General features: G+C 43.2%; 1 protein-coding gene and 1 pseudogene across 1 annotated transcript in view; one reads left to right on the forward strand and one right to left on the reverse strand.

Annotated features, from left to right (window-relative positions):
- The window catches only part of OSBPL10 (oxysterol binding protein like 10), a 381,121-nt gene that overhangs the window by 210,863 nt on the left and 155,660 nt on the right, over positions 1-14,598 (reverse strand). Inside the window, exon 4 of the mRNA XM_003483138.4 lies at positions 2,159-2,350. Coding sequence (XP_003483186.2) covers positions 2,159-2,350 — 192 coding nt within the window. The remainder of the gene's footprint in view (positions 1-2,158; positions 2,351-14,598) is intronic.
- On the forward strand, positions 36-1,696 carry LOC102167958 (annotated as a pseudogene).

The following is a 14,598-nucleotide window of genomic DNA, read 5'->3' on the forward strand; positions in this document are numbered from 1 at the left end:
TCAGATCGGAGCCATATTTGCAACCTGCACCACAGCCCACGGCAACGCCGGATCCCCAACCCACTGAGTGAGACTAGGGATCGAACCTACAACTTCATGATTCCTAGTTGGATTCCTTTCCACTGCACCACAACAGGAACTCCACCAAACTCTATTTTTGTGGCCATGCTCACCACATAATGGAATTTCCAGGGCAAGGGATTGAATCCGAGCTGCAGGTGGGGCAACGCTGGATCTTAACCCATTGAGCCACAACTGAAACTCCCACTTTTTTTTCTCTCTCTCTCTCACATCAGGGTGACTGTTTCAAAGGGAGCATTTGACTCTACCTTTTCTTTACTAGGCAATAGCGAGTACATGCCTGTGTAGTTCTATCCAAAAATGTCTTTCATATACATCTACAGATCTGAGTCAGAAGATTTCAGATTTTCTGTCCTGGGCCAGAATGAGAACAAGAAAGCCAGCTGACACCACACTCTTGGCTCGTGGCATTTAAAAAATAAAATAAGATGTGTGCTGATCCAAGCAGCAGCAAGACTGTACCCTGGGAGTCCCATTCTCCTGCTTGGCCCAGAGGAAGGGCTTGGCTACTTCTCTGAGATGATAAACTGGTCAATCTGCATGTCAGCTGCAGGGCAAAACAGCCTCAGTTTAGCACACAGAGTCTTTTGCCTCCAAGGACAGTGTTGTTTTCACTGCCCCACACCCCCTGGAAGTGCAAGTGTGATGGTGAGCAGGGTAAGCACTTCATAAAATGAATCAGAAAAGGGGAAACCTGAAGTTCCCATCCTGGTTCAGTGGTAATGAACCTGACTAGGATCTATGAGGACATGGGTTCGGTCCTTGGCCTTGTTCCGTGGGTTAAGGATCCTGCATTGCTCTGGCTGTGGTGTAGGCAGAGAGCAACAGCTCCGATTTGACCCCTAGCCTGGGAATTTCCATATGCCTCTGGTGTGGCCCCCCCCCAAAAAAAGGGGGGACCTGCTTTAGGTCCAATACTTGCTGAATTTCAAAACACCCTCAATTAATTCCTGATTAACCACTTTTTGTTCTGTCTCTTCTTTGCCACAGGCATGGAGACGTCCATGGGTGGTACTTTTGCCTCCCTCCAGGCTTTTATGGGCTTGCATCCTCTGCCTTCTGAGCCCTGACAGAGGGCTCCTGACCACACAGTTAACCAAAGAAACAGCTCTTTCAGCCATCCCGGATCCTGTGCAGGCCTGCTGGCAAGAGGACTTCTACAACAACAAATATGCGGGGAAGATTGTGGTCCCAGGCCATTTTTGCTGGTTATAAGCAGGGTCTCTGGAACCAGAGGGATCACACAGCTCTTCCTAAAACTGAAGGTGGTTATGCTCGAGATGAAACTGAATTTTATCTAGGCAAGAGATGTGGGTATGTGTACAAAGCAAATAACATAGTAACTCCTGGCAGAACTTAACAAAACCAGAGTAACCTGGGGAAAGGTAATTCATGCTCATGGAAATAGTGCTTTGATTCGTGCCAAATTCTGAAGCATCTTCCTGCCAAGGCCACGGGACACAGAATCTGCGTGATGCTGTACCCTTTGAGGATTTTAAACTTTTCAAAAAGTAGGAGTTACTAGTAATGAATCTGACCAGTATTCATGAGGATCCAGGTTTGATCCCTGGCCTTGATCAGTGGGTTAAAGATCTAGCATTGCTGGGAGCTGTGGTATAGGTCGCAGACTCAGCTTGGATCCCGTGTTGCTATGGCTGTGGTATAGACCAGCAGCTACAGCTCCAATTTGACCCCTGGCCTGGGAACTTGCGTATGCAGCAAGTACAGCCCTAAAAAAAAAAAAAAAAAAAAAACTTATTAAAAAGTAAATAAATAAAAGTGTATTTGTTCTCTTGTTAAACAACAACTAAAAAACAAATTTTTTTTGGTTGCGCCCATGGCATGCAGAAATTCCCAGTCCAGGGATCGAATCCAAACCACAGTGCAGACCCGCTGAGCCACCAAGGAGCGCCATTTTTTCAAAACCAGGAGGGATTGTCGTGGCTGAATCTGGGAGATTTGCTTCCAGTCCTCTCTCTCCATCACTTAAGTTGGTACAAAGAAAGGGAGGTGGGCAGAGCAACATCCCAGCCCTCCTCCCAGGGTCCTCTCCACCTTGGAGGAGACGCAGGCCTACCTCTCTGACTTCATGAAGTTGGCCGGAATACTGACTCTTGGCTCTTCGGGCGGCGGCAGGTGACTTGTGATGCGTGATTGTGACGACACTGGGGGCCCCTGTGCCAAGGTGCCTCTGGCTACAGGGAGACGCAGAATTGGGAGTTCCATAGGGGAGCAAAGTGAGACTTCGGCTCCGGGAGCTTGGAGTAGTCTAGAATAAAGCAACAGGCATCAAACTCAACAACCGACCGGCAGAACACAATCAAGCACTGGCTTCCATTTATTTTGGATCTCGTATTGGGCTTTAGAGGGAGGAGGCCCTGGGGAGGTCCAGCAGCAACGCTTGCCCATGTCCCACACTTGCTCAGGACGGCGAGACCATCTCCATTAAACTAGTCTCTGGTCTCATCTCCAGTCTTGTCTCCTACCCCAAACCACACCCCTGAAAAGCTACTCAGGGGCCCCTCAACATCACAGGCTCCGGGGGTTTGTGCCCCTCTTCCAAGGATGCCCTCCCTCCCACTGACACACCCAGCTCAGCACTGTTGTGTGCAGCATCCTCTGTCTGTGTCAGCCCCTCCCTGGCTCTTATTCTACTGCCTCAGGGATAGATTCACTGTCCAGCCACTTTCTTAAGAGATTCTTTCAAACTCTATATCCCCCAGAGCTGGCTCATCACAATTGTTCAATTTATTAAGTACTTAATAAATGTTTGCTGCATCAATGAATGCATTAAGTAATCCTTCAATTAATCCCCCTTTGTTCATGCAGTGCTTGTCGTACATTCTACTGTAACATATCATCCAAATCATAACTAAGTATATGACAAAGACAGCATCTCAACCTAGTGAAGGTAAATTTTTCAATAATTGGTGCTGGCATGACTGGGCAGCCATCTGAAAAACAAACTTGGATTTATTTCTCAGATCACAGACCCCAAACAGATCAAAGACTTAAAAAAAAAAAAGAAAGAAAGAAAGAAAGAAAAAGCCTAGAAGAAAATATGTAGCCTTGGGGTAGGGAAAGCCTAACACATCAAAATCCAAAAGCCATAAAGGAAAAGTTCAAATTTGAGGACCTGAAAACTGAAAATGTCTTCCCAGGAAACATTTTCAAAACCCACTCCTGTCACCTACAAAGCCAAATGACAAACCAGGAAAAACAGTTTCAACCAGTTTCACAGACAAAAGGCTCACCATTCTAATTTATAAGTAGGAAAATAATTCCTAGGAACTGATAAGAACAGCAAACTATTAAAATAGGGCAGAAGAAGTTTCCAATGTGGCTCAGCAGAAACTAACCTGACTAGTATCCATGAGGATGAGAGTTCGATCCCTGGCCCTGCTCAGTGGGTTAAGGATCCGGCATCGCAGTGGTGTAGCTCACAGATGTGACTTAGATGTGACATTTCTGTGGCTGTGGTGCAGGCCAATAGCTGTAGCTCCAATTTGACACCTAGTCTGGGAACTTCCACATGCCGCACCTGCGGCCCTAACAAAAATAAAACAGGGCAAGATGAACACACAGTTCACACAAGAAAGAAACATAAATGACCCTTCAACCATATAAAAATGTTTAATTGTACTCATAAATGTAAATTCAAACCACATTTAGATACCATCGTTCACCCACTAATTGGCAAAAACCCAAAAGATTAAGTACACAGCTGGCCAAGAGGATCGGGTTTGTAGGAATATAAGGTGGCAAAAACCCTGAGGAGGGCAATCAGGCAGGACCTGCCCCCGTTACAAATGCACATTCCGGAGTTCCCGTCATGGCGCAGTGGTTAACGAATCCGACTAGGAACCATGAGGTTGCAGGTTCGGTCCCTGCCCTTGCTCAGTGGGTTAACGATCCGGCGTTGCCGTGAGCTGTGGTGTAGGTTGCAGACGCGGCTCGGATCCCGCGTTGCTGTGGCTCTGGCATAGGCCGGTGGCTACAGCTCCGATTCAACCCCTAGCCTGGGAACCTCCAAATGCCGCGGGAGCGGCCCAAGAAATAGCAACAACAACAACAACAACAAAAGACCAAAAGACAAAAAATAAATAAATAAATAAACAAATGCACATTCCTCTGATCCAGCAATGCCCAAGTTTGAGAATATCTCCTCCAACACACCTGTACCCAGGTGGAATGGCATCAGCACCCATTAGTCCCTAAAGGATGGGAAAAACCTCATGTCCTCCTGTATGGGACAGGTTAATAAGACATGGCACACCCACGTAACAGAATGCCACCAAGGATGTAAGAGAATAATGAGACAGGTATGGAGGGGAAAAAAAATCTCTAAAGAATGCAGTTAGATGGAAAAAGCAAGGTGCCTAACTGTTCTAGAGTAGGCAAAGTTCTGTGTCAAAATGTGGAAAAGCAGCAATTTTTATCATTTGTTTAAAATCATTGTTCAAAACACAAAAACACTTGGGAGTCCCCTGGTGGTCTATGTGTTAAGATTCAGCATTTTCACAACTATGGCCTGAGTTCGATCCCTGGTCTGGGAACTGAGATCCCATATCAAGCCACTGTGTGCTATGGCCAAAAAGAAAGAAAAAAAAAACCCACCAAAATCCTCTGGAAGGATCCACAGGAAACTAAAAGTGGTTACTTATTTGCAGAGAAGCCAGGAATGAGGGAGTGAGAGCAGAGGAGGAGGGAGATTGTTTACTGCATACTTTTCCTATTCTTTCATTTTGAACTATGGGAAAATGGATTCTCTATCCAAAATTTTCTAAATTCTACATAAAATCTGCATTCTAAATGTTTCCAGACTTCATTTCAGCTTGAGAAAGGGCAGTTTGATGATGGGCTGGATTCATGCCAGCTTCTGTATTTCAATGATCAAACATTTACTGAATGCCTACTACGTGCAAAGAAGCTTATCTAAATATCAACGTGATGCCAAGGAGAAATAGGAGATGTATGAGGCTATCGTTCAGCATAGATGCTTATAGCTTTGCTGGGGATATATGAGCCCAGACGGGGACAGCAAAACACACACACACACACACACAGAGCAAGGAAGTGTGAGACAAGATGCTAATTTGGCAATATAGCCAGAAGATGCCAAAGTGAAGAAGAAAAAGCTGAAGACGAGCTGACTTCATCATAGGAGGCTGTGCTGAGGGTGAAGGACTTGAAGCCTGAATCAAATTTCAGAAAGTAAAGAGACATGAGTGTATAAAAAAAGCAACCCAGACAGGAAGTTCAAAACAGTCACAGCCTCCAGCCCTAGGTAAGTCACTGCTCGAAAAATTGTTAAATGTTAAGATTCATAATTTTACAAATCTCCAGGGGTTAGGTGGCAGGATAGAAAGCAGAATTTTCTGTTACCCTGCAATACCTTAGTAGATCATAAAGTTCTCTGGATTTGAATTTGAACAAAAGTAACAGAAACACAGATCAGAGTTCTCTTGTGGCACAATCGGTTAAGGATCTAGTGTTGTCACTGCTTAGGTTGCTGCTGTGGTGCAGCTTCAATTACTGGCCCTGGAATTTCCACATCCTTCAGATGTAGTCAAAAAAGGGGGGGGGGGATATAGATGAAGTTGGGAGGCATTATATTGCTTTTAGATAAACTTATACATAGGCAACCAGAGAAATCGGTGTTGTAAGAATTGTATATACCTTGATCACAAGGAAATACAACAATCATCCACTTTCAGCTTCGACCTTTTCCCTCACAGTGAAGAGGATGAAAGAAGCTATTTTTTTCCTTTGGCTACAGTGTGCAGAGGTTTGATGTGGGATCTCAGTTTCCAGACCAGGGAATGAACCTGAGCTACAGCAGTGAAAGCACCAAATCCTAACCACTAGACCACCAGGGAACTCCCAAGAAACTGTGATTTAATCCTTTAACAACAGCACATTTGCCTAAGCATTAGAGTCTACTGAAACACATGATAATTGTTTCGGAGGCTTATTTCAACCCAAGAACAGGCAGATTTTTGACTGGGCTTTTAAGTCAAGGCAGCCAGATTTAACCCCCACCCCCACTCCCAACTCCATCAGGTTCTAGCTGTGTGACCTCAGGCGAGTTACTTAAGTTTCCTCATCAAGCATCAATTTCCTAATCTTTTAAAAAAAAAGGAATCACAAGAGTGACCCTTAAGAGCCCGCATGAGGATTCAATGAGATCATGAACATGAATAAAATGCCTGCCATGCAGGAGCTGCATGGGAAAGTTTGTTTCTTTCTTTACATCACTTAAAACGTGATCGATGAAGGCCTTATTGATTTTTTAAATGTTTCCAAGTCACTTAGCACAAAATTATAAGCAGTCACTGACCTGCTCCTTATTTTCTATGGGAACCAAGTCGTAATGAAGCCCAAAATGTAATCAAATACTTCCTGGGAGACCTATATGGTCAGCAAGGCTGTAGGGGGAACCACACTTCTAAATTCTGAGTAGAGAGAGAACCCATCAGAAATCTGAAACAAAGATGTTCTGAGAAGGGAAGGGAAGGGCGCCTTTGCCTGAAAGACTATCACATAAATGGCAATAAATTAGGGAAGTCACCCAGGAGCCAAATGGTTCTGCTGTGGAGGTTTAGCCCTGTTTAGCCCTGTGATCATTACTTAATGGCTGTCATCTGAATGCACAAGCAGTACATTTGAGTTGAGAGATCTTTAATTCCTCATTAACTAGGTGATTCTCAGGGTTTAATTCATATCCGTGCCTCTTCTCAGGGTAAATATGAGCCAAAAATAGTCTCTCTCTTGGTAAATCCCATAGATCATCAGGCATCAGACAAAAAAAACTGCAACCACTATATACAAATGAGCAGGCTCTTTCCGAAAGGCAGCCACAGCCAGTCAAAAATGTCCAGGTTGTGTTTTTAGAGGTTTTGTTTGGGGGGGAGGGGGGAGTGTGCACACAGCATGGGGAAGTTCCCAAGCCAGGGATCAAACCCACACCACAGCAGTGACCCAAGCCACAGCAGTGACAATGCCAGCTCCTTAACCCACTGACCCACAAGAAAACTCCCACACTGTGTTTTCTACTGCGCTTAAATGTCACACTCATCCTTGCCACTGATTTAAAACAAAATATTACCAGAGTCTGAGGAACAACATGTCATGTTTTTGCGCCAAATATGACTTCAATGGGGCGCCTGGAAATGCCAAGTGTGCCTGCCATCTGTGGAAAAATTCTGGGGCAAGGGAGTGAGATTCACCCTTCACCTAGGAAAATCATCCCCTGGATACCTTCCATCAGCAAGTAGCACTAGGTAAGTGGGATGCCTGCCTGACAAATGGGGTGATGCCAAAGGAGAGAACACATAGCAGATAAGACTCAACACCAGCGAGTTCCCGTCGTGGCACAACAGAAACGAATCCGACTAGGAACCATGAGGTTGCACGTTCGATCCCTAGGCTTGCTCAGTGGGTTATGGGTTAAGGATCTGGTGTTGCCGTGGCTGTGGTGTAGGTGGCAGACGTGGTTCAGATCTGGTGTTGCCATGGCTGTGGTGTAGGCCAGCAGCTGTAGCTCCAATTAGACCCCTAGCCCGGGACCCTTCATATGCCGTGGGTGCAGCCCTAAAAAAGACAAAAAACAAAGGGGAAAAAAAGACTCAGCATCCACCCAGGTTTCCACATGCAATTGGGTTTCATGATATTTACCAATCTCTGGGTTCTTCCCTACTTTCTTCCTTGAATTTCTACATTTCGCAAGGTTTTAAGTAAGGGACATGCACACATTCTCTTTGTATCTACTGGCCCAAGGTGGCTTGAAGCAAAGGTGTGACTGGAAAGAGAGAAGCGGCACTAGAAAGAATACTTCCAGCCAGAGAAACCAAGCAACAAGCGGGGGAAGAGAGTCTAGTCTAGGAAGCAGGATCACTAGAAGCTTCCCTGCACCATCCAGAAGAGCACTAAAAAGATCTAGTCCTGTGCTGGAGAGGGTGTGGAGAAAAAGGAACCCTATTTCACTGTTGGTGGGAATGTAAACTGGTGCAACCACTGTGGAAAACAGTATGGAGATGCCTCAGAAACTAAAAATAGAATTACCATTAGATCGGTAATCCCACTCCTGGGCATCTATCCAGAGAAAACCATGACTTGAAAAGATACATGTACTCCAATGTTCTTTGCAGCACTATATACAGTAGCCAAGACATGGAAACAACCTAAATGTCCATTGACAGAGGAGTGGATCAAGAAGATGTGGTACATATATACAATGGAATATTACTCAGCCATTAAAAGGAAAGAAATAACAGCGTTGGCAGCAACATGGATAGACCTAGAAATTATCATGCTAAGTGAAGTCAGTCAGACAATGAGACACCAACATCAAATGCTATCACTTACATGTGCAATCTCAAACAAGGACACAATGAACGTCTTTGCAGAACAGATGCTGACTCACAAACTTCGAAAAATGTATGATTTCCAAATGAGACAGGTTGGGGGGGTAGGGGGATACACTGAGGCTTCGGGATGGAAATGCTATAAAATTTGGTTGTGATGACTGTTGTACACCTATAAATGTAATAAAATTCCTTAAGTAATTAAAAAACAAAACGAAACAAAAAAAGATCCTAGTCCTATGAGACAGTGTGGGGGAGGGGGTCAAGACCACAATTTCTCAACCCAACGGCCTGGGTTCAAATCTGCACTCTGCCCCTCATGAACGGTGTAGCCTAGTAATTTGATGTTTTAATTTCTAAAAATTTCTTTTTTTTTTTTAAATGGCCATGCCCAGGACTGAATTCTAGCCACAGATACAGCAATTTCAGATCCTTTAACCCACTGCACAAGGGAAACCCATATACCTCCTCGGTGACCCGAGCCACTGCATTTGGATTCTTAACCAGCTGTGCCACAGTGAGAACTTCCAATTTCTAAAACTTTCTTTGGCCACACTCACGGCATGTGGGAGTCTCTGGGTCAGGGACTGAACCCACACCACAGCAGTGACCTGAGCCACTACAGTGACAACACCCGGTCCTTAACCCGCCATACCACAAGGGAACTCCTAATTTCTAAAATTTAATACTATCTACCTCTTTGGGTTGTTGGAAAATAACATGAGAAGAGGTAGGTAAAGAATAGGCCACAGAAGCAGCATGCAATAAATGTCATCATAAATTAATAAAAATAAGGCACTGTGTAGGTGAATGATTGTTAACTGGTCCCAGAGTCAAATATATGGATTTGAAGGTTGTTTGCACCCAAGCACCTTAAGCAGACATAGCTTTACCTTAACTTAAAAAACAAACAAAGAAAGGTAGACGGTTCCCGTCATGGTGCAGTGGAAATGAATCCAACTAGGAACCATGAGGTTTCATGTTCGATCCCTGGCCTCGCTCAGTGGGTTAAGAACCTGGCAATGCCATGAGCTGTGGTGCAAGTTGCAGACGTGGCTCAGACCTGATATTGCTGTGGCTGTCACGTAGGCTGGCAGCTGTAGCTCCAGTTCGACTCCTAGGCCAGGAACCTCCATGTGCCACGGGTGCAGCCCTAAGAAGCAAAAAAAAGAAAAAAAAAAAAAAAAGAAAGAAAGGTAAATTAAGAGTAATCATTCTAATTACTAAAAACATTTTGCTTCCAGGAAAAAGTACAAAGTACACTTAAACCATAACTTCATATTTTTGAAAATCCATCTGTTGCAGAACACAGAGTGCTTATAGACTATTACTCCAGTGCTACACAGGTACCAAAAGCAAAGGATTTGTATAAATTAGTAATGGGCAATTGCCCATTAGGATTCTGGAATAAATACAAACCCCTAAATTGAAAAGCTCATTAGCCGGTCTTAAAAACATCTTAAAATGCATATCAAAAATTCATAATTATGTCTACTGAGGCCGAAATTAAACAGCTAAGGAGTTCAGTGCAATGGGATCAATGTCTCTGCAGCTCTGGGACGCAGGTTTAATCCCTGGTGCGGCACAGCAGGTTAAGGATCTCGAGTTGCTGCAGCTGCAGCAGAGGTGGCAATCGGGGCTCAGATCTGATCCCTGGCCTGGGAACTCCATCTGCTATGGGGTGGCCAGAAAAAGGGGGGAGGGGCTAAGGAGGAGTAGGGGGAGGGGGGAAGAATATCCTAAATATAAATTTGTGGCAACCACTTCTGCAGAAAATTTTCTGATGGGAAAAACTGCTGAGAGTTGATTATAACAGCCAACAAATATTTGATTTTGAAGCATATTTTCCTCACTTCTTTGAATTCTTTCACAGTGAAGGGAAAAAAGGACATTACGTTTCAGAATAAAAGAGCCCAGGGAAGGCAGAGAAATCAAACCAGCCTGGCGACATATTTTGAAAAACAAATTCAACCAACTAAAATAATTTCATTACATTCCTTCCCTCTTCCTTTAAAAAAAAAAAAAAATTCCTATGCCCTTTCTAAATATGCCCTTTCTAGATATGTGAAAGATAAGCACAAAAATTGAGGTTTATTCCTTTTCTTCCAAAAGTAAATATACCTCAAAATCAACCAAAAAGGAACAGCCTAACAGTTTTGAAAACATTACATTCAGGGCCTTAACATTATTCAGAATTTTGTTTTCCTGGCAGTCAACATCTGAATAAAATGTGGTGTGTTTTTAAAATGAATCTATTCCACTACTGCGCTTAATAGCTTCACATGCACCTTTTTATTTGCCCTACTTTTGTTTGCTTTTTGGTTTTTTAATATTCTGTTACCTTAAAACAGACCTAGAGAATAAATAAGATTTCTTAAACTGGGACATTTTCCAAGTTCATTCCCATGATTAACTCCCAAAATAATACTGAGCTCTCTCTACTTTTCCAAATTCCTGTCTTCTTACAGAGATAGAAGTTTCAACTTTAAGTTATCGACCCTAGGAAATTTCTTCCATTGTCATCTGCAAATCTTTAATATATCTTATTTTCCACTTTCTATCAATATCCTTTTAAAATACACACATACAAACGTGTGCAAAGGAAAAAAATTGTGGTTTTCCCCAGAGAGACAGGCTCTAGCTTGCTTTTAAACTTATCATCCTGATTATACATGCAAATGCTAGATCTTTGAAAAATCAGGGCAAGCAAATGCATATATTTCCTGTAAAGAGAGGGAAAGAAAACTTGACATTTTCAGCTTGCTTTTTCTCCCGACATTTTCAGCCCCACATAAATTTTGCTGACTCTATTCCTTTTTTTCAATTTTTAAAAATTTATTGAAGTAGTTGATTTATAATGTTGTGCTAGCTTCTGCTGTACAGCAAAATGATTCAGTTTGCTGAATACATATACAGTGTGTATATGTATATACATACACACACATTCTTTCACATTCTTTTCCATTACGGTTTATCACAGAATACTGAACATCCTGTGCTGAAAAGTAGGACCTTGTTGTTTATCCATCCCATATATAAGAGTTTGCCTTTGCTAACACCAAACTCCTAATCCACCCCTCCCCCACGGCAACCACCAGTCTGTTCCACGTCTGCACTGCTGACTCTATTCAAGCAGCTAATCCAACTGCTCCAGAATCCCTAACCCATACACTGGCCCAGCCTCTCTCTAGGTCAAACTGAAGGTCCCAAATGGACCAGTGAAAGCCCTGGTCGTATATACACTCAGCATCCTTATCACATACTATCCTTTTTTCCCACTTCCCCCGGCTTTTGCCATCTTCCAGATCCACTTAGAAGTGATTGCGTGTAATTTCAAAACCTCCCACACATCCACCCTCTCAGCTCCAGCACCTTCCATCCACACCTTTTGTTTGGGACCTTGTTTCCAAGTACTAAGACTCCTTTTTGATGCTTTACTCTGGAAGCATGAAGATTTCCTCCTTCTACTCTCCAAGCCCCATTCTCTCCACTCCTCTTGCTGTAGAACTACAGGATTTGAAAGCTTGAGGAAACCTTAGGTTTAGTCCTCCCACTTTACGGATATGAAAACTACAGCCTCTGGAGTTCCTTGGTAGTTCAGCAGGTTAAGGATCCTGCATTGTCACTGCTGTGGCATGGGTTCCAACCCTGGTCCAGGAACTTCCACATGCTGTGGGCACGGCCAAAAAATACATACATAAAAATAAAAACTACAGTCTCAAAGAGGTAAAATGAACCATACCAAAGGAAGGCTCACTTTACAAATGTCATTCAAGATTTACCTAAAAAAGCCTGATTAGAGACTTAGCCCTTCCAGCTGGTCCTCCTCAGTTGAATAAGGACTTAGTTATTAAAACAGTGTCTGACAGAGGTTGACATTAAAATATTTGATGGAAAGGATGAAAGCTGATATCCACTATCCATTTTTACCTTTTCTCTTGCCCACTCATCATAAAAACACACACGCAACACTCCTTTGAGAATGGGATAATTGTATACTGTATTCTCTTAAAACTGCAGACCCTCAAGGAAAATAATTGTATCTTACATACACTGTTTGTAAATAAGATGAAACGAAGACTTTTTAATGCTAAATTGTGCTTTTTTTTTTTTTTTTACCTTTTTAGGGCTGCTCCCACGGCATATGGAAGTTCCCAGGTCAAGAGTTGAATTGTAACTGCAGCTGCCAGCTTACACCTCAGACACAGCAATGCCAGATCCAAGCCACATCTTGACCTACACCACGGCTCAAGGCAATGACGAATCCTTAGGTCACTGAGCAAGGCCAGGGATCGAACCCGTGTCCTCACATATACTAGTCGGGTTCATTAGCACTGAGCCATGACAGGAACTCCTAAACTGCCATTTTAATAGGGGAAAAAAAACCCCTCTGAAAACAAGGACTAAAAAAGCTTCTTTAACTTAGTTATATTAGAGCAACTACCAAAACCCAGAGCAACTACCATACCTAAAACAGAAATTTAGTTTCAATGTTTTTGGTTTCAGAAACAAGACAAGGATTCCAGTATCATCACTGTTCAACATACTACTGCAGGCACTAGCCAACAAAATAGGACAAAAAAAAAGAGGTAGAGGGGAGAAACAAAAATGTCATTGACTGTAAGTGTCATTTGTGATCATTTGACAAAACACAAGAAAAAAGAAAATTAATGAGTGCAACTAAGTTGCCAGATATACACAGAGGGAGTTCCCTGATGGCCTAATGGTTAGGATACAGTGCTTTCAATGCTGTGGCTCAGGTTCAATCCCTGGTCTGGGAACTGAGATCCCCAATCAAAGTCACTGCTCACTGCCGCCAAAAAAAATAATAATAATAAAAAATTTAAGTCAGTACAATTCCTCTATGTCAACAATAACTCACTAGAAAATATAGTAGAAAATAAGATAATAATATGGAGTTCCCGTTGTGGTTCAATGGTTAACAAACCCAACTAGCATCCATGAGGATGTGGGTTCGATCCCTGGCCTTGCTCAGTGGGTTAAGGATCCGGCATGGCCGTGAGCTGTGGTGTAGGTTGCAGACATGGCTCAGATCCTGAATTACTATGGCTGTGGCGTGGGCTGGCAGCTACAGACCTCTCTGATTCGACCCCTAGCCTGGGAACTTCCATATGCCACAGGTGTGGCCCTAAAAAGACAAAAAAAAAAAAAAAAAAAGACAAAAAAAAAAGAAAAAGAAAAAGAAAATAAGATAATAATAACACTAGAAACTATGATATATAGGTATTAATCCAATAAGGAATACATAAACCACTGTGGAGAAGATTTTTTTTTTTAATCTGTGAAAATAAGTCAACGAAAAATTGAGAATATGGAAGCCAGGTGAATGAATGGGATAACTCAATATTAGAAAGATATCAGAGAGTTCCTGTCGTGGCGCAGCAGAAATGAATCCAACTAGGAACCAGGAGGTTGCAAGTTCCATCCCTGCTCTCGCTCAGTGGGTTAACGATCTGGCATTGCCATGAACTGTGGTGTAGGTTGCAGACACGGCTCAGGTCTGATATTGCTGTGGTGTAGATCAGCAGCTGTAGTTCCGGTTCCACCCCTAGCCTGGGAACCTCCATATGCCATGAGTGCAGCCCTGAAAAGCAAAAAAAACAAAAAGAAAGATGTTAGCAGTGGAGTTCCCATCGTGGCTCAGTGGTTGACGAACTCAAATGGTATCCATGAGGATGCTGGTTCAATCCCTAGACTTGCTCAGTGGGTTAAAGATTTGGCATTGCCATGAGCTGTGGTGTACATCGCAGACTCAGCTCGGATCCAGCATTGCTATGGCTGCAGCATAGGCCAGCAGCTACAGTTCAGATTCAACCCCTAGCCTGGGAACCTCCGTATGCCATGAGTGTGGCCCTAAAAAGACAAATTAAAAAAAAAAAAAAGATGTCCATCATGACTCAACAGAAACAAATCTGACTAGTGTCCATGAGGGTACAGGCCTCGCTCAGTAGGTTAAGGATCCGATGTTGCCTTGAGCTGTGGCATAGGTCACAGATGTGGTGCAGATGTGGTGTTGCTGTGGCTGTGGTGTAGGCCAGTGGCTACAGTTCCAATATGACCCCTAGCCTGGGAACTTCCATATGCTTCCGGTGAGGCCCTAAAAAGACAAAAAAAGAAAGATGTCAGTTCT

Source organism: Sus scrofa, chromosome 13, assembly GCF_000003025.6.
Source record: "Sus scrofa isolate TJ Tabasco breed Duroc chromosome 13, Sscrofa11.1, whole genome shotgun sequence".
Classification (NCBI taxonomy): domain Eukaryota; kingdom Metazoa; phylum Chordata; class Mammalia; order Artiodactyla; family Suidae; genus Sus; species Sus scrofa.